The sequence below is a fragment of the Arvicanthis niloticus genome, chromosome 9 (genome assembly GCF_011762505.2).
Source record: "Arvicanthis niloticus isolate mArvNil1 chromosome 9, mArvNil1.pat.X, whole genome shotgun sequence".
NCBI classification, from domain to species: Eukaryota; Metazoa; Chordata; class Mammalia; order Rodentia; family Muridae; genus Arvicanthis; species Arvicanthis niloticus.
In genome coordinates this window covers 23,701,744-23,728,105 of record NC_047666.1, presented here as the reverse complement: position 1 = coordinate 23,728,105, position 26,362 = coordinate 23,701,744, and the positions used below count along the sequence as shown (strand labels likewise).

At 47.6% G+C, this 26,362-nt stretch overlaps 1 protein-coding gene across 16 annotated transcripts in view; it reads right to left on the bottom strand.

The window, feature by feature from the left end:
* The window catches only part of Dysf (dysferlin), a 201,572-nt gene that overhangs the window by 115,810 nt on the left and 59,400 nt on the right, over positions 1–26,362 (bottom strand). For 8 of the 16 annotated variants that reach the window (XM_034511381.2, XM_034511380.2, XM_034511378.2 and 5 more), the window contains exons 6-17: positions 25,776–25,868; positions 25,251–25,462; positions 23,741–23,869; positions 23,299–23,361; positions 22,715–22,765; positions 20,742–20,772; positions 19,910–20,025; positions 18,206–18,332; positions 17,061–17,164; positions 9,166–9,234; positions 9,007–9,050; positions 6,234–6,316 (exon numbers count right to left, since the gene is read on the bottom strand). In XM_034511381.2, the coding sequence (XP_034367272.1) occupies positions 6,234–6,316; positions 9,007–9,050; positions 9,166–9,234; positions 17,061–17,164; positions 18,206–18,332; positions 19,910–20,025; positions 20,742–20,772; positions 22,715–22,765; positions 23,299–23,361; positions 23,741–23,869; positions 25,251–25,462; positions 25,776–25,868 (1,122 nt within the window). The remainder of the gene's footprint in view (positions 1–6,233; positions 6,317–9,006; positions 9,051–9,165; positions 9,235–17,060; positions 17,165–18,205; positions 18,333–19,909; positions 20,026–20,741; positions 20,773–22,714; positions 22,766–23,298; positions 23,362–23,740; positions 23,870–25,250; positions 25,463–25,775; positions 25,869–26,362) is intronic. The other 8 variants (XM_076939996.1, XM_076940001.1, XM_076939999.1 and 5 more) reach the window with 1 other exon arrangement.

Genomic DNA, 26,362 nt, shown 5'->3' with positions numbered 1-26,362 from the left:
GTCGCATCTAAGAGGGCATACTCCTTCAAAAATAAAATAATAAAGTCTTCCCTTAATACATTGGTGCACAGGATCCAAAGACTACTTCGGTGTGCCCAGGCAAACTGTGGGCAGACGTGCTTAAGAGGTTAGTGTTAGGTCTTGTCCTTACTGGGGACAAAAACAAGAACACAGAAACAGAAGTCCAGGCTGAACCAAATCATCAGGAACCTTAAGGTAGAAAGAAGTGGTTTTGATTGATTGGTTTGTTGTTGTTGTTGTTGTTGTTGTTGTTGTTGTTGTCACTGTTTTGAGATACAGCCTCAATGAGTTAGCCCGGTGGGTCTTTTACTCACTATATAAACTGGGTGACCTCACACTTCTGATCCCTTTGCCTCTACCATTCAAGTGCCGGGCTACCAGACACATACCACCACACCCTGTTTGTATGGTGCTGGAAGTGGAGCCCAGGGCTTTTGCATGCTGGGCAAGTACTCCACCAACATATAGTACAGCTGTGTTGTGTTTGGGGAAAAACAAGAAAACAAGGTAGTATGCCTTCCCAGAACAATAAAGAAGAAATACAAAAGACAGGATCGAAAAGTGGCAGGGATATGTTCCAAGCAGGGCTTTTAGGCTAGGGAAAGAAACTTAGCCAGAGGCAAAGGGAGTGACAACCTTCTGGCTAGATAGCATCATCCACCAAAGAAAGGGACCCATCTCTACAGGAAGGGACCTCAGAGAACCCAGGAAGTCCCAAAGAATAATGCAGTTTGATCAATAAAATTTAGCTCTGTTGTCATATTGATCTAGCTATTTTGCTGCACATTCCAGACGTCATTAGCTGATTGCGAGAACAATCTGTGGTCCAGCCCTTGAAGAGAGCTGAGCACACTTGGTTGCTCGTGACTTGAGCGCCATCTAGTGACCATGGAGACAACCTTCTCTCTTCTTTCAAACCAAGACGCTATGAGGCTGGTCATAGGGCACAGTGGTGGGGCACCTGCCAAGCATGCCCAAGGCCCTAAATTTAATTCCCAGTACAATAAGTTAGTGAGTAAATAAATAAATTATACAATAAAAAGAAGAAATAACTATGTAGTAAAAAGGATGCCTCAAAAATAAAGGATGATGAGGCTGGGGGAAAACCTAAACTCTCATCAGACGGCTAAGTACAGAGACAGCTGTATCATATCAAAAACTTCCCCCAAAAAACACTCAAAATGCCATACTGTGCCTTGAGTGCCATTAGTTCCTGTATTCAGAGACATAGATGGTACCCAGACTAAAAACAGAAGCAGACTCGTGGACATACAGGTTAGCCAGAACTGCTTCATTGGTAGCCACATAAGATGCTGTCCCCAACTCACACTGTTACCTGTATGTGCAAAGCAGCAGTTCACCAAACCCTCTGACCATTTCATTGTGTGGAGGGGGTGCACTCTGGGACAGAGTCCTCACACTTAGGAGGGAAAGACACTCCCCAATAGCATACCTTCCAGAAGTGTATCTGTACATGTTGGATTGCTCAAAGTCTCATTGATGGAGTCAGAATGGCAGACCTATGCTAGACACTGAGGAGAGCACCAAGGGGAGCACTGGATAAGTTTTCACCTCAGTGTGTATTTGAGATTTTCTGTAACTAGAAGCCTTTGGGATTGAGGATATAACTTGGCTGGTAGAGTGCCTGCCCAGCACGCATGAAACCCTCTGTTCAATTTCCCATACCACATAAATCAGGCATGGTGGCACATGCCTGTAATCTTAGCACTTGGGGGAGTGGAGACAGGGGGATCAGATGTTGAAGGTCATTCTAGGCTTGCTCTCACACAGTAAGATCAAGGACAGTTTGAGATACAAGAGGTCCTACGTTTAAAAATAAAACCACCCAGTGTGCAGTATATACCTTTAATCTAGGCACCTGAGCCAGAGGCAGGCAGAGTTCAAGGCCAGGATAGCTTCCTCCAACCACTGTACACCAGACACCAGAAAAGCTGTAAGTTCTAGGCCAGCCAGGGTTATGTACATAGTGTGATTCCATCTCAAAAAAAAATATTTCATTTTGAAAAATGTTTCAGGGGAGTTAAGAGGGGATGGGAGACCCTAGGATGAGGGTCTTAAATCTTACACCCGCAGTGACACACCTACTCCAACAGGGCCACACCTTCTAATGGTGCCCCTCCCTGGGCCGAGCACATACAAACCATCACAACCATTATACGTGGTTTATGTGATGCCTGTGAAAGAACCCAGAGCCTTGTGCATGCTAGGCAAGCACTCTGCCAAATGAGCTATACCTCCAACCTTTAGTTAGATTTAGTCTTAAAACCGATTTCCCCCCTTGAACATGTAACACACTTTGAATTTGTTTTGGTGCATTTGCTGAGAAAAGTCTGATTGTTTCCCTGTGTGGGAATCTGACTAGATTCTGAATGAATCTAGAAGATGCTGGTCACACAGAATTTCTCTGTAACTTCCAAGAAACAACTTGTTGGGTGCTCCTGTGGTGTGCACGCTCCTGTGGTGTCACACTGCTGAGTGTGCTCACTCAAACCGAGTCACCGTGATAGTGCTGGGTGGCCACCGTTGCGCTGGAAGCCTACGGTTAGCCAGGACATCTTCTGTAGATTCTTGCTTGAATTTTATCTGAGATAAGCATCTTGAGTCAAATGACTCTTATTCTCGCCTCTGTCTAGGACAGCTGAAGGCAGGTAGGATGAGTGAGTGGCTCTGCAGCCAGCTGGGGCTCAAATTCTTTATAAACAGGGGAGCCACTCAATCTCTTCTCTACAAAGTGGGGCTTCTCATCTACTTCCTCTTAGGGACCCGGTGGATTACCCCAGCCCCACTGGTGTCTGGGATTCAGTGGTCAGAGGCAGCAGGTATTTGTGCACCTTGCCATCAGCATCACCCACTGATGCTCCCCCCCAAACCCTCCCGCATCAATTCTGGTCCTCTTTGCTCTGGTCCATCTCCCCACAGAAGTTACCCCAAAACTTGCTTGGACTTGAGAACCCCAAACTATTTCCTGTAGCATTCAGATGGAGGTTGTCCTGAACCTTGCGAATATGACGAATGTGTGTTTTCCTCTAAGATGGAGGCTTTTGTGCTTAGCACACAGCCTGCTTGAGATTTCACCCCCCTCAATACCACTCACTGTCTACTGAGGCCTGCTCTGTAGAGGTGTTTGCACAGGCAGTTCCAGGTTCTCTATATCTCTGCCCCTCCACAGCTTTGCTGGATTATGTGCCTCACCCCCAGTATTCTGCAGGCAGCCTTCAGATGAAGATGTAGAACTCTCGGCTCCTCCTGCACCATGCCTGCTTGGATGTTGCTATGTCCTCACCTTGATGATAATGGACTGAACCTGTAAGCCAGCCCCAATTAAATGTCCTTATAAGAGTTGCCTTGGTCATAGTGTCTGTTCACAGCAGTAAAACCCTAAGCAATGGTGCACACTTGTGTCCCAGCACTTCAACACTTGAAATGTAGCAACAGAGGCTGAGACCACTGGGAAGTAGACACATGAACCACCAAATCTGCAGAGTAGGACAGAGATGTCCTGCCCTACTCGCAAAGCTCTGGGATCCAGAGTTCAAGGTCATCCTTGCAAATATAACAAGTTCAAGGCCAGTCTGGATTATAGAAGACCCTGACTCAAAAAGAAAAAAAGTTTAAATAAAACCTAGATGTTTGTCACATATTTATACATGGCCTATAAAACAGAAACCATATTTTTGTTATTTAATAAGAATTTTTTAAAAACATAAGCTAGTTAGAAAATTTGAGAAGAAAATAGTGAAAATAAGCCTAAATGAAGCTAAAGAATCCAGAGCTGAAATCTCCAATGACGTTTTTTGTTGTTGTTGTTGTTGTTGTTGTTTTTAAGGCTGTGAGGCTAATTGAGAGAAAAAGAAGAAAATTCAAACACAATAAAGAAGAAAGAAACAGCACAGGTAGAAGAAAGTGCCTAGATTCTAGAAGTCACTGTGAGAAACACTGTGCACATATTTTAAAGCCTCAACATAAGAGATTTTTTTTTCTGGGAAAATATAAATGATCAAAATTGACAAAAAAGCAAAAATAACAACCTAAAAATAGCAATGATCACAAGAGAAACTGCAAAGTTTATACGGAGCCATTGGTACACCCACTCAGAAAGGGCACCAGGCCCACGTGGTTTTATGGGTGAATTATTCCAAACCCTCAAAAGACTATATTCTATGTTATATAAACTGTTCCCAGATGTTAGAAGACTTTAAATCTTTCCGATTAATTTTACAGAGCCGGCATAACCCAGATACCAAAAGCAAGCACTAATAAGACCAAAGGCTGGGCTCAAGAGACACTGTGGAGCTCAGGAAGTGAAAAAGATGGCATTTGGAGATGTCAGAAACAGATCAGCAGAGAAGCACTGCTAACCTCACTAAAAAACAGTTTTGAGGAGGTGATGGCGGTGGAGTGTCTTACTCACTAATGAGGAGATTAACAGGTTGGGTGACATGCAAATTTTCCATCTCTCAGAAAATATTCAAATATAACTGACAAATTACAAGCAAGCTCAAAGTTAGTACCTGCGGCCATAGAGAACAGTAAGAAAAAGACAAACACAGCATCAGAAATACATTCTCAACGTGTGTATTTGTAGCAGAATAACTATATTAAATATTATGTTATATATTATATTGTATATTATAGTGTAGTCATATATACATACATATATGTATATACATATATATACATATGTGTGTGTGTGTATATATATATATATATATATATATATATATATCATATAACCTATGTATACAAAATTCTCTGTTGTTGTTTTCAGAGTCTTGCTGTAGTTTGGTTTATTTGGTTGGTTTGACCTTTGGGGGAGGGTCTCTTGCAGCCCAGGCTGCCCTCTAACTCACCTTGTAGCTGAGAATGCTCTTCCTGCATCTACACACATCCCACGGGCTGGGTTTACAGGGTCCAGCCTGAGTTTCACCTCAGCACTGTCTTAGCCATGTGGAAACAATGTCATGTCAAGTGTGTGGAAGTCCCTAAGTAAAACTTAGTTCAGCTTCTTGATGGGCAACTTCAGTACTGACAGAAAGCATTGAACGTGCTAAAATCCTTTGCCAGCTTTGAATGTGAGAGGGCACTCAAGAGCTGGGGTGCAGCTCAGGAGTCAAGCACTTGACTAGCATTTGAGGCACCCAGTTTTATCCCCAACAGCACAAACCTATTTTTATTTTTATTTATTTTATTTTATTTTGTGTGTTTTCCTGCATGTATGCAGAGGCAGGCATGTACCATCAAAGGCTGGAAGGAGGTTCCAGATCCCCTGGAGGTAGAGTTACAGACAGCTGTGAGAATTCTAATATGGGTGCTGGGAACCGAACCCTGGTCCTTCGCAAGAGCAGAAAACGCTCTTAAACATCTATGCAATCATTCCAGACCTGTGTTGCTGTTGCTGCTGCTGCTGCTGCTGCTGTAACTATGCACCACATGAAACTCAGCTATAAAAAAACATTCATTGCAAAGTTATTTATAAGGAAGAAAAATCAGAAGATGCCTGAGTAGTCCACATCAACTAGTTCATTCGATTATGTACACTCACAATGAAATATATATTTATCACAATTGTACACTAAAAGATAGGAGTGTAACTCACTTCATAGACTCAGTTGGAATGTACAAGACCCTGGGTTCAATCCCCAGTACTGCCAAAAAAAAAAAAAAAAATGTGTTCTAGAAGAATACTTAACTAGAAGAAACTAAGGCCTAAGTCTAATATTGCCAAGTGACAAGAAGCAATAACCAAACAACTCATTTTAGTGTATATAGGTATGTATCGTGTGTGTGTGTGTGTGTGTGTGTGTGTGTGTGTGTGTGTGTGTGTCCCAGATAGCTCAGGACGCCTGCAGTGATTGACTTAAGGGTCGCTCATAGGTAAATGTCATAGTCTTCGTTCAGATCACTAGTTAATTTTTTACAAACTGACAATGGGTTCCATTTTACTAGACCATTAAAATCCATTGCACAATAGGAATCACTGGGGCACTTGGGGCCAGGGTGGAGCCCAGCATGTAGTACCCTACCCCCAACCCCAGGACTATCCAGTGTGTAGCCTCCATTCAGTGTGTAGCACCCTAAGTATCTGTGAGAGAGCTCTCACTGGAATCTCCCTGAGCTTTCATGCTCTCAGATCTTGAGGTAGAAGACAGAGTGAGGAGGGACTGGGCAAACTGGGAACAGGCAGGACATACCTTCTATTTCTCCTCCAGTGGCAGAGATCTTCGACATACCCAAGTAGGTGGTGGCCACAATGTCATTGTGAGTGAGGCGGTCCCTAGAACCAGGATGGGAAGAGGGCATGAACGTGAGAGGCAGACACAGGATACAGCCTGCTCAAGAAGGAAGTGACCTTAGTGACAGATTGCTAGGGGTCCAGTCTTCTGCTGAGGCTTGGGAAGCCCATGGGGAGACGAGACTAGAAAGAAGTCATGCTCAAGACACCTCAAACGGCGACTTGTTCATCTTGACGGTCTTGTACTCTGTATCTGTGGGCTTACATGGGGTCCATCCCAGGTTAACAGGGAGGAGGCCAGAGGCAGGAAGGATGAGGAGCAGGAGGCTGCTGAGTAAGGGCAGTTTCCAGGCCCAAAAGGTTCTGGGAGCCCAAGAAATGCCAGATCTAGAGGAGATCCAGGAAGCCATCTTGAGGCCTCAGCAGGGGCCAGCGCTGGTATGCCTTGTACAGAGACTTTAGCTGTGACAAAGCATGTTCAACCCTTATCCCACAGGAACTGCACAACAAGTAAGAGATCAAGGGGCCTTTAACATCCTCCATGAACTGAGGAAACTTAGCCACAGAGGCTTGCAGGCCCTGTCAGCCAGGGAGGGAGGAGCAGAGCCAGGTGTGGCAGTACTTGCCTGAAAGGATTCCAAGGCTCACTGACCAGCCAGTCCAGCTTAAATCACAAGCTGCAGGATTAATAAGAGACCTTATCTAGAAAAGGGGTTGGGAGAGTGCTAGAGAACCTTCCTGAGGGGCCTGGGGCCATGGGTGAGCAGCACCAATGCCTGGCAATGCATGTTCTTTTGGTTTCTTCTTATGCTGATAGGAATTGAACCCAATGCCTCAAAGACACTAAGCAAGCTGGAGGTATTTTTAAAACAGTGTTAAGCTCACACCTTTAAAGGGGAGGGGCTTCTGACTTCTGGCCTTGTCTAAATAGAAAGAAAAGTGGGTGGGGTTTGTTGTTTCCGTGGAGGTGGCTTTCATTAAGGAGGGGTTTTGAGAATTGTTTGGTTTGTTTTGTTTTAACATCTATGTTTGCCTGAACAAGTTTATGAAGTAGTTGCCCACAGAGGCAAACAAACAAACACAAACAAACAAAAGGTGTTGAATCTTCTGGAACTGGAGTTATATAGGCAAGCAATCATGAGTGGCACATAGTGGGTGCTGGGAACTGAACCCTAACCCTTTGCAAGAGCAGTAACACTGATCCCTCTCTTCATCCCTGAGGAGTTTTTGTTTTTTTAATGAAAAAGGAATTCTTAAAGACTCGAATGAAAGCTTAAGTTACGGAGCCACATGGACTGTGTCGTATTTCTAAGTTTCAGGTGACAGGAGACATTCATCTGTGTGTTCTAAGAAGAAGGACTTTCTGGATAGAAACTTCCAGCAGTGGCATGCTTTCTGGCCAAGAGCTGGGTTTGGGGGTTTAGGGCTTTTGGAAAACAGTGAGTCTCAAAATAGACTCACAATAAAAGTGCCACTTCAACCCAAGCCAGGGATGCAGCCACCAGGTTCCGTAATGTGTTTGGATTGTACAGTATGCTGATAGCTTTGACACAGCTCCAAGGGAGTCAGGCCAGGCACAGCCACAATCCATGGGGCTAACCGCACCCACACACATCCACACAGATGCATGCACGCACACACATGTACACCGGGTTGTCCTGGTCCAAACAGCACAGTCATTTCCAGCTGACATCCAGAGATGGCTCTGGGAATGCAAAGAGTAGCTTTCCACCAAACCGCTTCCCCTTCCCCGAGGCTCATACCAGCCGTGGCAGACCTCAGGACCTCTCCCTGCCCCCTGCCCACACTTCTCTCCCTCTAATTCTCTCAATCTGTTTTCTTTAGGCCCGGGGAACTGGCACATACTTTAATGGTTCTGTGGCCTGGGGTTTTTCCCCTGGTCTCTCATTATCCTCCTAGTTGGGGGTGCCATGGGCCTGCAACCAAAGGAGAATGGCCAGGGGCCACATGACCAGCACTTCTGGGGGCAGAAAAAGGACAGCTTGCTCTTTGTGGAAAGCCTAGTGTTTCAGAGCTCTCGGAGCTTGGGCCCTGTTGTCTCTTCAAGTGTGAGAAAGGCCGCCGCCTCGCTGCTGCATTGAGAGACAGCATGGCCGGGCAAAGAGCACCAGCTCCCGCTGGCATTCACATTGGTCCTCTGAACTGTCACTGCAGACAGCTCATTTGGTCTTTCCTCTCTGTCTCCTCTGTGAAGTAGAAGCATGCCGTCTTGTCACGGGTCAGATAAACCCACACATGTGGAAAGTGCTCACTAGACACAAACCTGGACTGCAAGTTGGTGTTCACCAAGTGGTAAGATTCTAAGACACTCCCAGGCTACTGTTCTGACCTGCTTGACATCTGCAATGATGTTCATCTGTTCAGGAAATACAACTACCTTTTCCAACTGGGGGAGGGGTCTCTTCTTCATTCTATCCCACGGGGACACAGCAGCTGGCTTAGCTTCCATATCTCACATGTGACCCTTACCAATGACTTATCAAAGCAACTCCTCAGGAAGCCTCCAGAAATGGGCTCCTCGCTGCCGCCCCCTGGCTGCGCCCTCCTAATCTTGTCAGTACAGTATCTCAGCTCCAGGTTGCCCCATAACTGCCTCCAGCCGGCATATCCTGCCTCGATACATGTACCCTCTGTCACAGTGGCAGCCCAGGTGCATGAAAACAACAGATCCAAGGACCCCTGAGACACCCCTTCAAGGACCCAGAACTCACCAGTCCATGACACGAATCCTCATTTTTTCACACATAGAGGGAAACTGGGAAAGGAAAGGGAGCTAGGTGAGAACAGAGTTTTAGAAGAAAGCAAACCCCCTCACTTATCGGAAGTCAAGGATGCCAGTAGGATTCAGGGACTTCTGAAGGACCACTCACCATCGCAGGCAATGTGATGTTCTGGTTCCACTGAGGGTTAGCCGTCTTCTCCAGGATCTTGCTGCAGAGCTAGGAGACACAGAGGATTGGGGCATGGAATTCTGTGTAGAATCAAGCTTTGTGGTAACTGTAGAACCCAGAAGCCATCCTCTGGCACACTAGCTGCTCTTAGAGCTGGGCCTGAAACCATAGGTCTCAGGGCCATGCAGAGCAGGCTCAGATGCAGGGAGTCTCTTCAGAGACAAGGCTCAATGGAAGATAAGATCCAGAATAGGGTGGCTGGTGCAAATGCTACCACCCTGTTGCCCTAAACCCACAGCTCTAGACAGAGGCACCCCAACCTTACCTCCCATTAAGGCCAGGTGCCCAGGCCCACAAACCAGCACCCACATAGAATTCAGTGGAGATACAAACTCCATATGGCACTGAGGGAGGGAGTACATGGCAGTAGACCACACACCCAACATGAACAAGACCCCACATTCAATGCCCAGTATGTCAAAAGATTGGAAGGGAGGAAGGAAAGGAAAGAAGGAGGGAAAGAGGAAACAAGTAGTGAAGTCTTGAAGCCACAGCTTGCCTCAGACAAGTGTTGCCTGAAGGCTTATTACAAATAAGAAATAGACCAAGAATAAAGTGTTCTAAGCCAAGAGTTCCGTGTTGTGTTCATGAAGCACCAGGATAGCCTATACCCACAACTGGGGATGAAGGTAAAGACTCAGTTTTAAGGACTGGGGAGATGTCTTCATGAGTTAATCCTTGCCACAAGAGCACAAAGACTCAAGTTCTATGTTCAGAAAACCATGTAGAAGCCAGGCATGGTAGCACATGTTTGTAATCACGACTCCCAGAAGGCAGCAACAGGAGTCTCCCGAGGGCTCCCTGGCCAGGCAGTCCAACCAGTTCCAGGTTTAGTGAGAGATCCTGTCTCAAAAAATAAGGTGAAAGGCTGGGGGCTGTGGAGGCGCACACCTTTAATCCCAGCACTCGGGAGCTCTGTGAGTTCTAGGCCAGCCTGGTCTACATAGCAATGCATCCATGACAGCCAGAGCTACATAATAGAGAGACCGTCTCATAGATAGATGATAGATAGATAGATAGATACATAGATACATAGATACATAGATACATACTAGATAGATAGATAGATAGATAGGGTGGAGAATTACAGAGGATGACACCAGCATGCACACACAAGTACATGTATACACTCACACATTAACATGACATAGAGCACACATGTGCAAATGATTGTGCATGTATGCACACACGTGCACATGCGTGTGAGCACAGAGAGAGACAGAGAGAGAGAGAGAGGGAGAGGGAGAGGGAGAGGGAGAGGGAGAGGGAGAGGGAGAGAGAGAGAGAGAGAGAGAGAGAGAGAGAGAGAGAGAGAGAGAAAGAGAAATAAAATTGTAAGAGACTCAATCTTGATTATATATAGTTTCTGGAAGGCAGATGAGTCCACCCCTAACAATAGTGAACAGGCTTTTCCTGTAGGCCTGTCACATGCTAAGCAAGAGTTTTATTAAAGTGCATTATCTTAATAATGAGCATTTAAATTAGATCCAGAACTTTGGGTCCCCAGGGGCGATGGCTTCATCTCTGCTCCCAACCATTTAGTTTCAACTCCTATTGCCATTTCTCCTCATCCTTGTGGAAAGAACCCAGCCAAAGACTGCCAGGGTGGGGCAGAAGAGGGTGTTAGCAGAGTAAAGCGGGGAGGGGTGGGAGAGCAGCAGGTAAAAGGCCGGCCTCGCAGGGGTGCAGCCACTGTTGTTTGGGAGCATGTGAAGGGGCTGGAGCAGAAATAAGCCAGAGTTTCTACTCCCACCTAGATCTATAAATGCCTCTATAGCCTGACACCACTGTCAACAAGGCTGCAGGGAAAACACACTCTTGAATTTGCTAGTGGAGGAAAATGAAGTAGTTTGATTCCTATGGGGAGGGAGCTGGGGCTAGCTAACTTAGAAACTCAGGTTCCTTTTTACCTGGCAGTCTTTCCCCCCGTACTCTCTACAGAGATCAGAGTGACAGTATGATCAGAGTGACATTGTTTGCCGCAGGATGGCTAGAGCTAGCAGGTATCTGAAACGGACAAGGTATCCCCCCATAGCGGATGGGTTAAAGAAAGTATGGTCCAGCCACAGTACCATGCAGCTTCAAAGGAGAGGAGACCCTGTATGTACAGAAGTGAAACAAGCTCTGCCAGGGTAGAAACGTAAGGGCCGAGCAGTAAGCACGGTGAACAAATGCTTGGACTGCAGTGGGAGATGCTGAGAATCCACGTTCATGCTGACACACGCGTAAAGAAACCAAAAGGTTGTAAAGAAAACTCACTTGCAAGGGAGGACAGGAGAAGATCGTTGAGTGGGAACCAGAGCAGAGGAAGATGATAGAGATACGTAGATAGATGATAGGTAGGTAGATAGATAGATGATAGGTAGGTAGGTAGATAGATAGATAGATAGATTGATTGATTGATTGATTGATTGATCAACCATAGATAGTAGATACATGCAGTATCAAACCTAAAATAAATACCAATTTTATTATAAAATGAAAGAAATCATTCTAGCATATACAAAGGGGAGGCCCTGCCAACTTCTTGCTTCAACCCCTATCAAGAAAGTCCATAACCTCTAACCTAATAATCCTGGTTGGTTCTAGAAGCTTTTCTATGGAAAGCAGCACATGGACCAAGACTTCTGTATGCTGACAGAGTTAGAAAGGAAAAAGACGAAATCATATCCATCCATACAGTAAGACACACTTTGTTGTGTATTTGTCTAATGGAGTGGCAAGCTGGGCTGTTCATTGACCTGAGGATATGCTAGATGATACAGCTGTCCCAAGCTGCTCACAGGGGACTGATCCTCACTTACTCATGGCCTCTACAGAGTCACGCTGAACAATGAATCAGGACTACCCACTCATCATCTAAAGGAAATGGGCAAGGTTATTACTGCTCGCCCGCCACATTTTTCTCGTGATCCTCACAGAGAGAACCTGCTGCTTCTGCTGCAGCACCCCTGGTTTAACACGCATCACTGACTCTCTGACCCATTGCTCACCCTCCCACAGCACATCTGACTTAAGGTCAGGAAGCACCGTTTTACACTTGGGGAACAAACAGTCTGTCGGCACTACACTGTGAAGTCGCTGAAACAGAAGAACCCCAACAAAAAGCAGGAAGTACCCCTCCTTGAAAAATCGATCAAGGAAGGGCCTTATAACACAGGAACTGAGATGCCAAGGCTCAGTGCTACCCCACTCTTTAGTCAGACTCCAGTCACAGAGCTGAGAAGGGGAAATGACAGCCACAGAGAACAGACCAAACAAGCTTTGCCATGGGCACATGGATACTTTCCTTTTTTTTCTTTTTCTTTTTCCTTTTCTTTTTCTTTCTTTTACTTTTTCTCTCTCTCTCTCTCTCTCATCTCTCTCTCTCTCTCTCTCTCTCTCTCTCTCTCTCTCTCTGATTTTTTATGTCCTTTAAATTTTGCAATAAATGGGTCTAATTCTTGGATCCAGAAAAAAAGCCTAAAACATCTGTCCTGCCCTGAAGTGCATCCCTTTCCTTGTCCTGCATACAATGTACACATTCACACTATGTGTATCCACTGCGTACTTGGATATATCTTGGGTAACAGTGCCCCCAAGTGTCCATAAGCAAAAGTGCAGAAACATCCAAGTGTGGCTAGGCAAACACTGGCAAAGCCCTAGCGCTCTCCAGATGTTAGTAGGTGTAAAAATAAAATAAAATAAAATAAAATAAAAGCATAAAGCTGGAGCTAGTGGGGGGGGGGTAGAATGGGGTGAGGGTCCGGTGAAACATGACAGGACAAGGACAGGGCTCAGGGCAGAACCGAAGCCTCAGGACCATGAAAGCAGCTGTCTGCCCCTCCTTGCCAGCTCACCCCTCTGCCCCACCCTCTCAAGCAGGATCAAGGGGTGGCCAAAGCTTTATCTAATCTCCCAAGTCACCTCCCCCAGGCACCCCTGCTCTAGGAAAATCTCCACGGCCAGAGAAGAGCATCAGAGAAGTGAAGACCCAGAGCAATCTTGGGTGTGGGTGCTGGTGGGGTGCAGGGGACAGGGGCCACAGTGTACTCATCCTGGGCTCCAAGGCAAATAGGTGACCTGGAGGTGAGATGGTGAACCCACTACTGAAGCATGCTAGAACTGTGGATAAAGACAACCAAACCTAGCTGCCGCCATCTTTCCCAGCTGTCAACAGGGAAGCCGAATCCTCAGCCTCAGAGTATAAATGTCCAGGAAAACTCTGATTGCCTTCTGCCTTCATCATCCTGACACTTGGGAGGCCAACTCTGAAGCAGCACACACAGACCCCAAGTCCACACCAACACCTGCCTGGGGCCAGCAAGGATCTACAGAGAACATTGCCACCTCAGAGGTATCAAGCTGGCCAGCAAGCCAAGTGAATGATTGAGCCTATGACACTTTACCTGAGATTCTGTGTTAGGCTTTGGGAGAGGAGGGGAGGCTCCTACCGCCAACAGGACAAGACAGGCTGACACTGTAGTTCAAGTTAGTGAAATGTTTGCCTAGCACACATGAGGCCCTGGGTTCAATCCCTAGCACCACATACACCTAGAACTTTGGGGGTGGAGGCAGGAGGATTCAAGGTCATCCTCACCTTCAAAGTTCATCCTCACCAAAGCAAGTTCGAGTCCAGCCAAACCCAACCTTCATCAAGGAAACTTCTCTGTGCAACAGACGGAGACTGTTACTGAAAACCACAACCAATCAAAACGCAGAGTTTTGGAGTCCAGTCCTAACTGATGCACCTACAACACAACTTCCAGGGCTCAGGTATCATTGCAGAAGAGGTGGGAAGACTAGGAGCCAGAAGAACAGAGATGTTGCTGTGAGATGATGTCTTCTAGGAAGGTCAGAAGCCATACTCATGAAGTCTCAGCACACGGCTGTCTGAACAATGACCTGAATGAGGATAAACACCACTGGACATGCTAACAGGGAAAGGGGAAAACCCCTGAGTCCTCAACCCTAGGCAAAGAACTACAGGCCACTAAGGAATGCTGAGATCGAGATTCATAGTCTTCCCTGGGGAAAGAACATAGATTTGTTATCTGAAATGGAGGCTATGAATTTGAAAAGGGGGTGAGGAGAGGTTTTGGAAAGGGAAAAGAAAAGGAGAAAATTGTGTAATTATAATATAATCCTAAAACTTTTAAAAATATTTTTAAATCCAAAGAGAACTGGGAAGATGGCTAAGAGGGAAAAGAAGGCTCTCTGAACAATTGTAAGAACCAGAGTTCAAGTCAGCACTCATAAAAAGGTAGGCATGGCTGTGAGCACTGCAGGACAGAAAGAGGATGCTCACTGGTCTCACAGCTGACAGCATAGCTCCAATTTCAGAAATCCTGTGACAGAGCGAGCAGGATACCCAACATCTTCCTCCAGTCTCTATGCATGTTTAGGAACCAGCAACACACACACACATGTGCACACACACACACACACACACACACACACACACGCACACGCACACACACACAAAGACATATGCACACACAGAGAGACACACACCCATGCACACACACATACACACTCATTCATACTGTAATGGTTTGGATATGCTTGGTCCTGGGAGTGGCACTATTAGGGGGTGTGGTCCTGTTGGAGTAGGTGTGTCACTGTGGGTATGGGCTTAAGATCCACTGGAAGTCAGTATTCTGCTAGCAGCCTTCAGATGAAGATGTAGAACTCTCTCTCAGCTCCTCCTGCACCATGCCTGCCTGGATGCTGCATGCTCTTGCCTTGATGATAATGGACTGAACTGCTGAACCTGTAAGCCAGCCCCAATTAAATGTTGTTCTTTGTAAAACTTGCTTTGGCCATGGTGTCTGTTCCCAGCAGTAAAACCCTAAGCACATACATTCAAAAAATAAAGAATTTTCAAATAAAATGGAGAGCTAGAAATGACAAAATGAGCGTTGGATAACCCCAAGCAGTGGTGTATTCAGGAAGAAGTCAGTGGATACTCAGTGTATTGGATCATAAGGTACATTGAACATCCTCAGGGAATCAAGATGTCATCCAAGGAGTAGTTACCAATTGCAGGGGTGGGAGGGGCATTTACTTTTATCATGGTTAGAGCAGAAGGTAAAGAATCAACCAAAGGGGAGTGGGACACCTGGTGTTGTGTCATGTTGCAACATAACAGGAAACATGGCCTGTGGTAAGCTCCAGACAAAATCCTCTGAATGTAACAGCCCTCCTTCCATGCCCAGGAAATACAGGAGCCAAAAAAGTAAGGAAATACCAGAGAAAGCAACCAAAGAATTCAAGAATTTGGACAAATGACCTAGGTTCTCCAAAAAGTCCTTGTCCTGAGATGGAGAAAGGCAGTGAAGAGACTACTGTGTGATCCCGGGAGGAAATGGCAGTGGTTAGAGGAGCACAGTAGCTAGGTAGGGCTGGTTCTTGAAGCATGTTTGAGGTTGGGGGCAGACTCAGCATGTTGGATGTGAAAGAGGAAAGAGGAGAAGCAGGTCCACATACTCCTCCTTAGACCATGGCATCCTTAAGATGGAGGCTCCTCTAAGGAAGGCACCTGGGGAGAAAGTTGCTCAAAAGGACCACATGTTCAGCAGGTCAGAGGCACTGGGAAAGTCTGTCAGGGAAGAGATGAGTCAGAGCCAAAGATTGTGTGGAGTCCCTTGCAGCTAGGCGGCTGTGTGGAGTCCCTTGCAGCTAGGTGGCTGGAGCCTGGGTGTGGCCATGGCTACAGGAGAGGACCACAGCTGGGGCTGTGGGTTGTGGGACCAAAAACAACATGGACAGAAACCACTACCCTACTCTACCCTTGGCAGGAAGGTAGAGCTGCAAGGAGGGAGGGATGATCAAGTGACCCCTTGGATGACCACCAGGTGCCTCTCTCTGTCTGCCTTCTGCGCTACTATGTAAAAATAATTGTTACGCTTCCTCACACCTTGAAGAAAATGGTTTCCCTGTTTTAACAGATGAATGGAAAAGAGAATATGTTGCATAACACTAGAGTTCTATGCAACTTTAAAGAAAACGGAATCAGAGCATTCAAAGGGTGTAGCTGGACAGCACAATTAGGTGAAATAAGCAGGACTCACCCAGAAAGACAATCCATGTGTCACTTTCAAGTTTAAAAATGTGTGTGTGTGTGTGTGTGTGTGTGTGTGTGTGTGTGTGTGTGTGTGTAAAGTTGAGGGCCAATAAGTTGACTCAGAGCATAAAGATATTTGACTCATTCACCTGGTAAACTTTTTTGATCCTCAGAACCCACAGTGGAAGAACAGAACCAACTCCACAAAGATGCCCTTTGATTACACACACACACACACACACACACACACACACACACTGGCCTGCCTGCCCCCACAAACACAAATCATACATGCAAATAATTTTTTATAGGCCAGCAAGATGGCTCAGCAGGTGAACGTGCTAGGTACCAAGCCTGACAACCTGAGTTCAACCCCTGAGGAAAAGAGACCCAGCTCCCCTAAGTTATCCCACGTCCTCATGTGTGCACTGTGGTTGTGCCCGTCCCAGCAACACATACACATAAATAAATTAGTTTAATCTCTTGTTTCTGGTTTTATGCATTTCACCTCTTGTCCCACACTATTGCTTAATCCTACCCAATCCTCCCCCACACTACCTACTACCCACCCCTCTTCTCTGTTCAGTCACAACTATTTCCAGACTGGGCATCTGGGTACACCTGTCCATTTTCAGGTGTAGAGCCAACCTGGGTATGTTGTTCCAGAGGCCCCTCTATGTGCACTTCTGCCAGGGGTGTCTTTCTCTGTCTGGACCCTCCACCCCAGGCCTTCTCCCTCCCACAATCCCCTCCCATGCCTGCTCCTCACCATTTTCCCAGCAAAGCTGACTTCCACAAAGGGGTCCACCAAGTTCTTCTTGTTGCTGTCAAAGCCAAAGATTTGCTTGACGTTGTCCATCACAGCATCGTCCACTGGGGAAGGGACATGCCTGTCACTGCTTGCCAATGTCCCCTCTACACCTGACCATCCCCATGATACACTGGTCATTGCCTGCCTGCTGTCTCTCCTCCAGAATCAGCTGCCTTGTGTCATACCCATCTCTGGCCCCCTCCTAAGTCCTCCAGACCCCTCTGTCCCACACTGCCAGCCTCTGTGGCTCTCCAGACCCAACTATCCCTGCATCTTCAGGCAGTATCGTAACTACAAAAATGACATGATGTGGTCTCTCATGAAGAAGTCAGCTCAGGCTCTCCATGAAGAAGGGCCTCAGAACAGCAGCTAAGAGTCATTGCCTGTTCCCAAACACTGTCACTGCCCCCTCAAACCCCAAGCTTCAGGGCCTGTCCACATGAGGGACTGATTCAAACTCCACACCATTAAGAGCAGTAAGCAACACAGAAAAGAATGGAAGTTCTCTGGATGCCTGGTGACATTCCCTTAACACCATGGCCAAAACGATCCACCCGTTGGTTTTCCCGTAGGCCAGTCTTGCTTTAAATAGAAAAATAAGAAAGGCCCAGTGTATAGTCTGAGATTTTCCATTTCCATAAGGCCAGCAGACCAGGTAAGGAGACACTGGAGCGGAGACATTGCTCTCAAGTCTCCTTCATCAGTCCACTCCAGGGGCTGCTTTCCGTTAAAATCTGATTGCTCTGCTGAGAGTGGCACTCACTGTGGAGGGCAAGCATGGGGCTCTGGGCTCAAACTAGCACCACCAGAAAAAGAAAAGAAAAAAGTCTGGCTGTTTTTCTGCTGTTGCTGGGAAAGGAGGGGCATCAGCCAGACAGCAGAAAGTGGGCACCACTGACAACACTAACAGACCCTCAAGGAGGAAACCGGATCAAAAAGAGGAAGGGAGCGAGCAGGGGGTGTTCCCTGGGAACAAAAGCACTGAGAAAAGGTCCAGGCCTCTGCTTCCCTGCACCCGTGAATGGCCGGAGGCCCAGAGTCCATGCTTTAAACAGCCTGGCAGGAGACTCTTATAAGCATCCAGAAGGGGGCGCCACACTCACTCTGTGGTAAGTCCTCAGCCCGGAAGAGCTTCAGGCAGAAGTGGGCTCCGCGAAGAGCCACACCGGTGGGCCTAAGCAGGTTGCCTTCAATGTCCTCTTTGTCTTCAGAAGGGTCTTTCTTGTCCAGCTGCAATAAAAAAAAAAAACACACACACACACACACAGGATTCCCCATCATGCCGTCATCGGAAGGGTTCGTCCTGAACTCTGGCAGCTGCAGCCGCTTGGCCCTTCGCTTGGTTAAGCTCTCAACAGAGCAGTGTGGACAAGCGCACACACACCCCCTAGCTATGTGAGGACCACCTCCAACAGTAAAAAGTGCACTGGCACACTGCAGGCATCCAAACCCTCCAATCCAACGGAGTCCCCTCTCCCATAAGTCCCACACCCACCACCACCACCCCAAACCCCCCATTTAAAACTAGCATGGTCATTGAGGGAATCTAAGCTAGATGCTGCATCTTTAGGAACATGTTCCCACACGCAAATATAAACACAGTGACCCTAGAGAAAGAGTCAGAATGGTGCTAATGGGTAAGAGACACCCCTGGTAAGGTAGACTGATTCTGATTCTGATTCAAGCCTCTTTGCAAATGAAGACAGTAACACTGTGTGATAATAAACACAGTGTCAGACACCACAGGAACACACAAGCCTTCTAGAGGCTTCCTGGGGCAGGAGAGCAGTAGAAGTCAGGAGAGAGTGAGGTCAGGCTGGTCCAGCAGCCTGCTCCTTAGCAAGCTAAGGGAAAGAACTGTAGCCTAATGCTTTACACAGCATCTGCAGCAAGATATTCGATCCCAGCACATGCAGGAGCAAGTGTCCATGAGAGAGTCAGAAACCCTTCATCTCCTCTAATTCCCCATCCACAAGGAGATGAGAGTGTGAGGAAGGAGGGAACCTTCCTAGAAGAAGAGGGCTGGGTGTGTGGTTCCAGGGAAGGAGAAGAAAAGTAGAGGACAAAAACGAGGGCGATCAAGAAGGGATGGCTGAGTGTGGTGGAAGAGATAGGCACAAGTCCACTTACAACAGGGGAAGAGTGAGGTGACCTGAGGCACCTCTTCTTAATGTGGGGCGTCCTCTGTCATCTCCATTTCCAGGAGTGTTTCCAGACTAGGCTGGCTACTGTTGCTCCAGCTTCGGCAACCTTCAAGAGGCTGAGCTGCCCTCGGCTCATCTCCCTTCCTGCTTCCCTCCCTTCCTCAGTGTCGGACGCTTGACCACTTCACCCCTGACCTGCCTACCTGCAACTCCTGCAAGGCCCACAGGCCACCTCTTGGGTTATAGCTACGGAGCACTTTGACAAACTGGTCTAACCACAAGTGGTCAGCACCCTGATGTGGTGGTCTGTGTGTGTTACCTAGCTGTGGTGGTGCTTGTCTTTAATCCCAGCACTCAGGAGGCAGAGGTAGGTGGATCTCTGTGAGTTTGAGACCAGCCTGGTCTACAGAGTGAGTTTGAGGGCCATCAGGGCTGCACAGAGAAACTAGGTCTGGAAAAAAACAACAAAACTCCAAAATCCCTGATTTTTTCTTTTGCAGCCCCACCACCCCAGCAGTGGAATTTCGAGTGCTTTGTTAGTTATTTTTATTTTCTGTGTGTTATACAGTTCTCATGATTACCACAGACTCCTTTAAGACAAGAAAGCACCAAGCTCAGGGTTTTATAAGGTGTTACACTAGGTACTGTGAGGAGGGTACTCACAGGAGCTTCGTCTCCAGGCCCTAGCACACACAGGCTGGCTTTGAGGTAGCCTCTAGCCCCTGCAGAGAAGTCATCAGGGTCGGAGAGCAGCAGCCACTTCCGGAGATAAGCGTGTCCTGCAGGAGAGAGTTGAAGGTCAGGTCTGCAGACAGGCAGGAGCTTAGGGCAGACCCTTTAGAGTCTGCAGACAAGCAGGAGCTTAGGGTGGACCCTTTAGAGTCTGCAGACAGGCAGGAGCTTAGGGCAGACCCTTTAAGGTGAGACAGAAAACTTCCATCAGGCAAAGGGTTCAGGTTTTCACCTCATGGATGTATGAAGCCAAGAACTGCCCACTGGACTCCACAGTTCCTGAGCAGGGCAAGATTTCCTGACATACGGAAGACTGGCAACAACACCATCCATGACTACTGATATTGGAAAATGAGTAAAAAGTAGTTTGAAGACTTGTGTGTCAGAGAAGGATTAGCAGAAACGTCTAAAAGAGGTGATAAAAGCCTAACTCGGGCCCATTTTCCACTTCCTTCGTAACTGACCCAGACCAGAGCAAGGGAGAGCACTGGACTCATAAAGTGACTCAGAAGGGAGCTGAGGCTCCAGTTACCCTGGCCATACCTTCCAGAATAATCATCTCTGAAGAAGCCACCTGACAGACGTGCCTGGGAGCTTGCTTTGCATGAAAGAGAAAGCCCTGTCTTCCCTTCCAAGTACAGACCCCACCTCCAAGTTCTAAAGCACCAAGAAGAAAAAAAGGAGCCCCCGCCCCCAAATGAGTGCCTCCAAGAAGCTTCTAGAACCATAATGTCAGGATTTGACCAAGGGGATAAGAACTCACGGGGCTCTCTGTACACGGTGCCCACATCCATCTGAAATAGAGAGGAGACACAGTCAAACAAAGGATATTTGGATTCCTGAGACCCTCCTCTACTCTGCAAAAGGTTGTTTTCTTGTGTGCCTGTTGTATGTGTGTGTTTTTCTTACTCCTGATAAACACCTTTCTTCAACTGCTTAAATAAATAAATAAGCAAGCAAAACATACATATGAATAAGCACAGACTACATACAGGCAAAACACCCATCCACATAAAATAAAAATAAATAATTCTTTAAGAGACTAAGAAATCTACCAAGTAGCTGAATGGATAGCCACATAATGCCACTTAACATGTATTTTAAGACGTAATTACTTTTGTTATATGTGCATAACTGTTTTTGCTTGCATGTATGCCTGTGCCTTATTCCTGTGGAGCTCAGAAGAAGGTGTCAGATCCCCTGGAACTGACATTATAGATAGCTTTAAGCTGCCATGTAGATGTGGGAAACTAAACCCAGATCCTCTGCTAGACCAGCAAGTGCTCTTAACCACTGAGCCATCTCTCCAGCCCTGATTTTACAGTTTGTAAGATCTGTTAAATCTACCCTGGAGTCTCCAGGACTCAGTAATTTAGAAGTGGCCTGCCCATTGCCCACTTCTGGCCACCACGAAAAGTAAGCAGGCCAGAGTACCTTTCCTGGGTGTGTATCAGAACTCCACTCCAGACCTACAGGGAAGATGGGGTCAAGGAGCAGAGCACCACCTCATATGATATAGTGGTTTGAATGGCCCTATATTTGAATACTTTGGTCCACAGTTGGTGAAACTGCTTGGGAAGGTGTGGCTTTGCTGAAGGAGGTGTGTCACTGGAAGTGGAATTTGAGGTTTCAAAACCTCAGGCCTTCCCTGTTAGCTCTCTGTCTCCTGCTCATGAATCGGATGAGAGTTCTCAGCTACTGCTCCAGCACCATGCCTGCCTGCCTGACCATGCTCCCCACCATGAGGGTCATGGTACAACCCTCTGGAACTGTGAGCTCCAAAATAAATGCTTTCTTTGATAAGTTGCCTTGGTCACACTGTCTTATCACAGCAATAAAAAGTAAGCAAGACACACAAGATAGCCAAAAATGAGTAAAGGCCGCTTCCCTTCCAGGGTGCAGGGACAGAGGGAAATTTAAAGGGGGTTGAGATTCACTCTGGTGGAGACAAAGGTAAGTTCATGCCCCCTCCTCTGTCATACTCCGACCTCAGGAAAATGGAGAAGTATAAGCACTTTCTCCAGCTCATTGAGATATATCTTCTCAGAAGAGAACTAAGCTTGAAGCTGTGGGGTGCCATTCAAGGAAAAGGTCAATATGAAGAAAAGCCAGAGACGTAGGAGCCTGACCTTAGAGGGTACCAAGCTCCAGGATGTCAAACAACCTGTCATAGAGGCCAAAGTTTTGTGGGGGTTTTTTCCTCTGAATATATAAAATAAATAAATAAATAAAACTAACTCACATAGAGGACCACCGTAATCACCACGGGAACCCAGGAGAGACTCTGTGCCGGGGTTGGGGGTTGAAGGTTGAGGTGCTTGCTCTCTCCAGCTTCTGTCCTGACTATAGCATGTGATGGGAAATGTGTGCACCACCCACTTTGACTTCCTTCTGTCTGTCTAGTCCTAGAGATTGCCTATGACACACATCCCCTCCTGGAAAACTCAACAGTAAAAGTGAGGCCAGGCATGGGCTCATTCCGCTCTACTTCCAGCATTCAGGGGGTTGAGACAGCAGGATCACCATAAATTTGAGGCCAGCCTAAACTGTAAAGATAAGAATTCTGATTCAGTAGATAATAATTGCTTTATTTTTTCTACCTTTGGTGAGAGGTTTCCTGAGTTGGGAGATTTTATGGAGTTTTTAGAGAGATGGGCTGAAACTAGATTTTCCCAGCACAGTCTGCCCTTGAAGGGGAAATGAAAACTAACTACTTCCAAGTAAACAAACAATTACCCGGAACTCGCCAAGGAGGGCATCTGTCCTAAGGGAGCGTGAGTCCACCACCTGAAAGAAAAGATCATCCAGTGAGAGTGTGGCTCTGGCCAGGGTCCTTCCAGACAACAACAGCCAGCAGCTGGCACCGTCTCCATTCCAGAGATGGTACTAAGCAATTCACTTCACAGAACCCTGTGAATAGATGTGGGTCCCTACCTCACAAATAAGGGGACAAAAGCACAGGGAAATCACACAGCATGTGCGGAATCGCATGGGCACACAGCAGAAGTGGGGCCCACACATCTAGTGCACACCCATCCCCAGTAGCAGAGAGGAATCTGAGGCTATAGCCTGGACAGAGAAAGCAAGCCAAAAGTCAGGCATTTCAGGCCTCTGGCCTGAGGCACTTGGGTATTTTTCTGCCCCTGGGAGACCTTTAGTGAGTCCTTCAGTCACCCAGAGTCCAGCTTCAACCCACCTCTCTCCCCCAGACACATACACAGGCCTACAGGCACAATGGCAGACATGTCTGTGGCTCTCGTGTCCCACTGTTGCCAGCTAGCATGCGGACCCACCACCCACGGAGAACACCTGAGACCTACCGTGATGAAGATGGGCTCATCAAACAGCTCCGAGGGAGAGTCAAATACGTTGAAGAAAAGAGTCTGTTGATGCAGGATGGGGAAGGAGGGGATCAGTGTCGCTGACCCTCAGGCTGGGTGGAGGGGCGTGGCCACCCACCAGTGCTGGAGCCTGAGTTGAGGAGACTGGTGGAGCTCATCTGCCCAGTGCCAAAATCTAGGGATCTAACAAGCTGGGCTGTCCCATCTCTGCCTCACAGAGATCAGCATTGTGAGGACAAGGATTCTGAGACTGTGTGGAGCAGGGCTCTCCAAGTCCTCTGATCATCTACACTGGTCTTGGCTCTCACACTCAAAGTTGGTGCCCCAAGAGCACACCCTTGGACGAATGCCCTGGTATCTGCTCTCTTGAGAACCATTCTCAAAGGCTATCAGTGTTTTCCTGATGCCCGAGGTCACTCACCTCATTGAAGAGTGGGCTATTTCCCTTCTGGATTCGAGTCCGCTTGGTCTGCCCAGCAGCTGTGACCTTGACCACAGGCTTGATGTTCACCCCAGGCAGCTGACGCCCCTCTATCACCTGGACTCTGATCTGAAAGCCAGGAGAAAGGACAGGCTAGCGGATAGGAGAAAGGACACCACCTGCTGGCCCCAAGACTCAGAAACCCCAAGACCAGCTCACTGGCAACTTTAGGGAGAACTACAAAAAGATACTAGAAAAAAGCACCACAAAAACAGCCTCAAGCTCCCCCTTGAGTCTAGAAAATCCCAGAGATTCCCAGAACAGTTTCACCTGCATAAAATCTCCTGGGTTAAGGACCAATGCAGCCCTGCCTTCCTTTAGAACAGACCCCACCTGAGACCCCCCTTAACACCCACTTTGTTATTGTTACTGTTTTTCTAAATTAGTCACTCTGTAGCTAGACTGGCCTGTCATTCACCAGGTAGCCCAGGTTGGCCTCAAACTTGGGTAATCTTTCTTCCTCCACTGTTGGACACAGTTCCTCAGATTCAGGCAGCTGATTCAGCAGCTCTGAGCAGGGGCAGAAGTCTACTTTTCTAAGGACTTGGCTGGGCATGATGGCCATTCAGGCCTAGTTCCAGCACCTTGGAAACAGAGCTGGAGGACTGAGAGTTCAATGTCATCCTCAGCTATACAGTGAGTTCGAGGCCAGCCTGAGTAACACAAGACCCAGTCTCAAAACAAAACAAAGCCAAAAACAAAACAAAAACAAAAAACCCAAACAAGCAAACAAACAGGCCCAGGGAGATTGTAGAGGAGAATGAGCAGAAAGCTATCCCCCAACCTCCACACACATGCTGTGGCACACACATGTGCACACACACACAGAAACATCACACATGAATATAAATGTAATTTAAAAATTTTTAAACAATAGGCCAGCAAGGTGGGAAAAGGCGCTTGCTGCCAAGTTCAATCATCTGACTTTATACCCCAGATCTACATGGTGGAAAGAAAGAACCAGCTCCCATAAGTTTTCCTCTGACCTCCACCCAATGACCTCTCACAGTGGGACTTGTACACTCGACACTAACACACACAATAAATAAACAAACAGACACTAGTTTTTGGAAAAGCTCAGAGGACCCTGCCGCTGCTGCTGCTGCTGCTGCTGCTGCTGCTGCTGCAGGAGGACCTGCTGGGGCATGCAGTCCCTAAAGAGCAAGGAGCTAGCCCTAGGACAAAGGCCAGTTGTCACAACAAAGGAAATGTTGGGCTAGGCTAATCTCATTCATTGTTTAAACATCAGACTCCTTGGGACTGGGCAGATGCATGCTCTGAGACCCCAAAACTCGAACTTTCAGTTCAGCTATCAGGGTTCAGGGCAGCCCAGATTTTTCATGGGAGGCCTCTGGGATGCCAACGCATCGTCCCGAGGCTAGGCAACCCAGCCAGGCACTGAACACTGGTAACGCTGATGAACTATAAGGGACAGTCCCCGGATGATCACCTGGAAGTCCTGTGGCTTGTCTGACAGCAGCTTTCTAGGCGGGGCAGAACTTCTTTTCCTTTTCACCCCTGGATAGTGGGGAGGAGGGTGGGAAGGTGGCTTCTTGGGTGTGGTCGGCCCTCCTGGACCCACAGCAGCACTCTGATCCAGGAACGGCTCAGCTTCATCTCCAGTCAGGCCCTGGTCCTCGGTGTCTTCCTCCCCTCCTGTGTCTGTGGGCACAGGTCCCTCTTGAGCACTGCGTGCCTTCGGTCCTGCCCTGAGGTCTCAGTCCAACAGGGGGAGGGCTAGAGAGCATGCATGCTTCGATACCACGCCCTAAGCCTGCCCACCCATTCCCAGGAGGGATGAAATCAAAGAGGGGCAGCTGCCACAGCTGGCCCTTGAAAACAGTCAATAGTCAGTTAGTCAGCAAGAAGAAGACAGGATGGCCCACACCACCCACCCCAGCCCTAACAGACAGGCCCTTCTGGCCACCTTGCCAGGTGAGACAGTTATAGGTGGTAGGGTCTGGCTGCGTCTCACCCGTGGGGACCGGCCACTTCTTCCCAGAGTATCTTGTGTCCATGGTGCTGTCACTGAGCAGGGACCAAGTCTCAGCCCGGCTCTGTCCCCCACCTGGCATGCATCAGGGCATAGCCCAAGCAGGGAGGGGCAGGAGGGAGCTGGGATGAGAGAAGCCCACCTTCCCTAGGCCCACCCTCACCTCTGATATGCTTATCCACACAGCCTGGGTACCACGCTCAGAGGTGACTGTCCCTTCTCATTGCCAACCAGTCAGAGCTGGGAGCCTCCGCCTACCCTCCCTCCCCCACAGCCTCTTTCCTCCCTGAGCCTAGCTTAGCTATCTCTCCCCAGTTCAGGATTTCCAGTCCAGTGATCTCCAGGGGTGGATGTGCTAAGCCAACTAAATTTCCCTCAGGCTCCTTCTCCACAGAAACCCACATTGAGCTAGCCAACAAGACAGGCTTACCCAGGGAAGGCAAGGGCTTCTCAAGATTTTATAACTTGCTTCTCCCCCAACCCCACCCCTGCTACACCTTCTTCACCAGCAGATAACTCTAGAATCATCCCCTAAGCAAATGCACTGTCCCATCTCAGCTGTTTTCTAC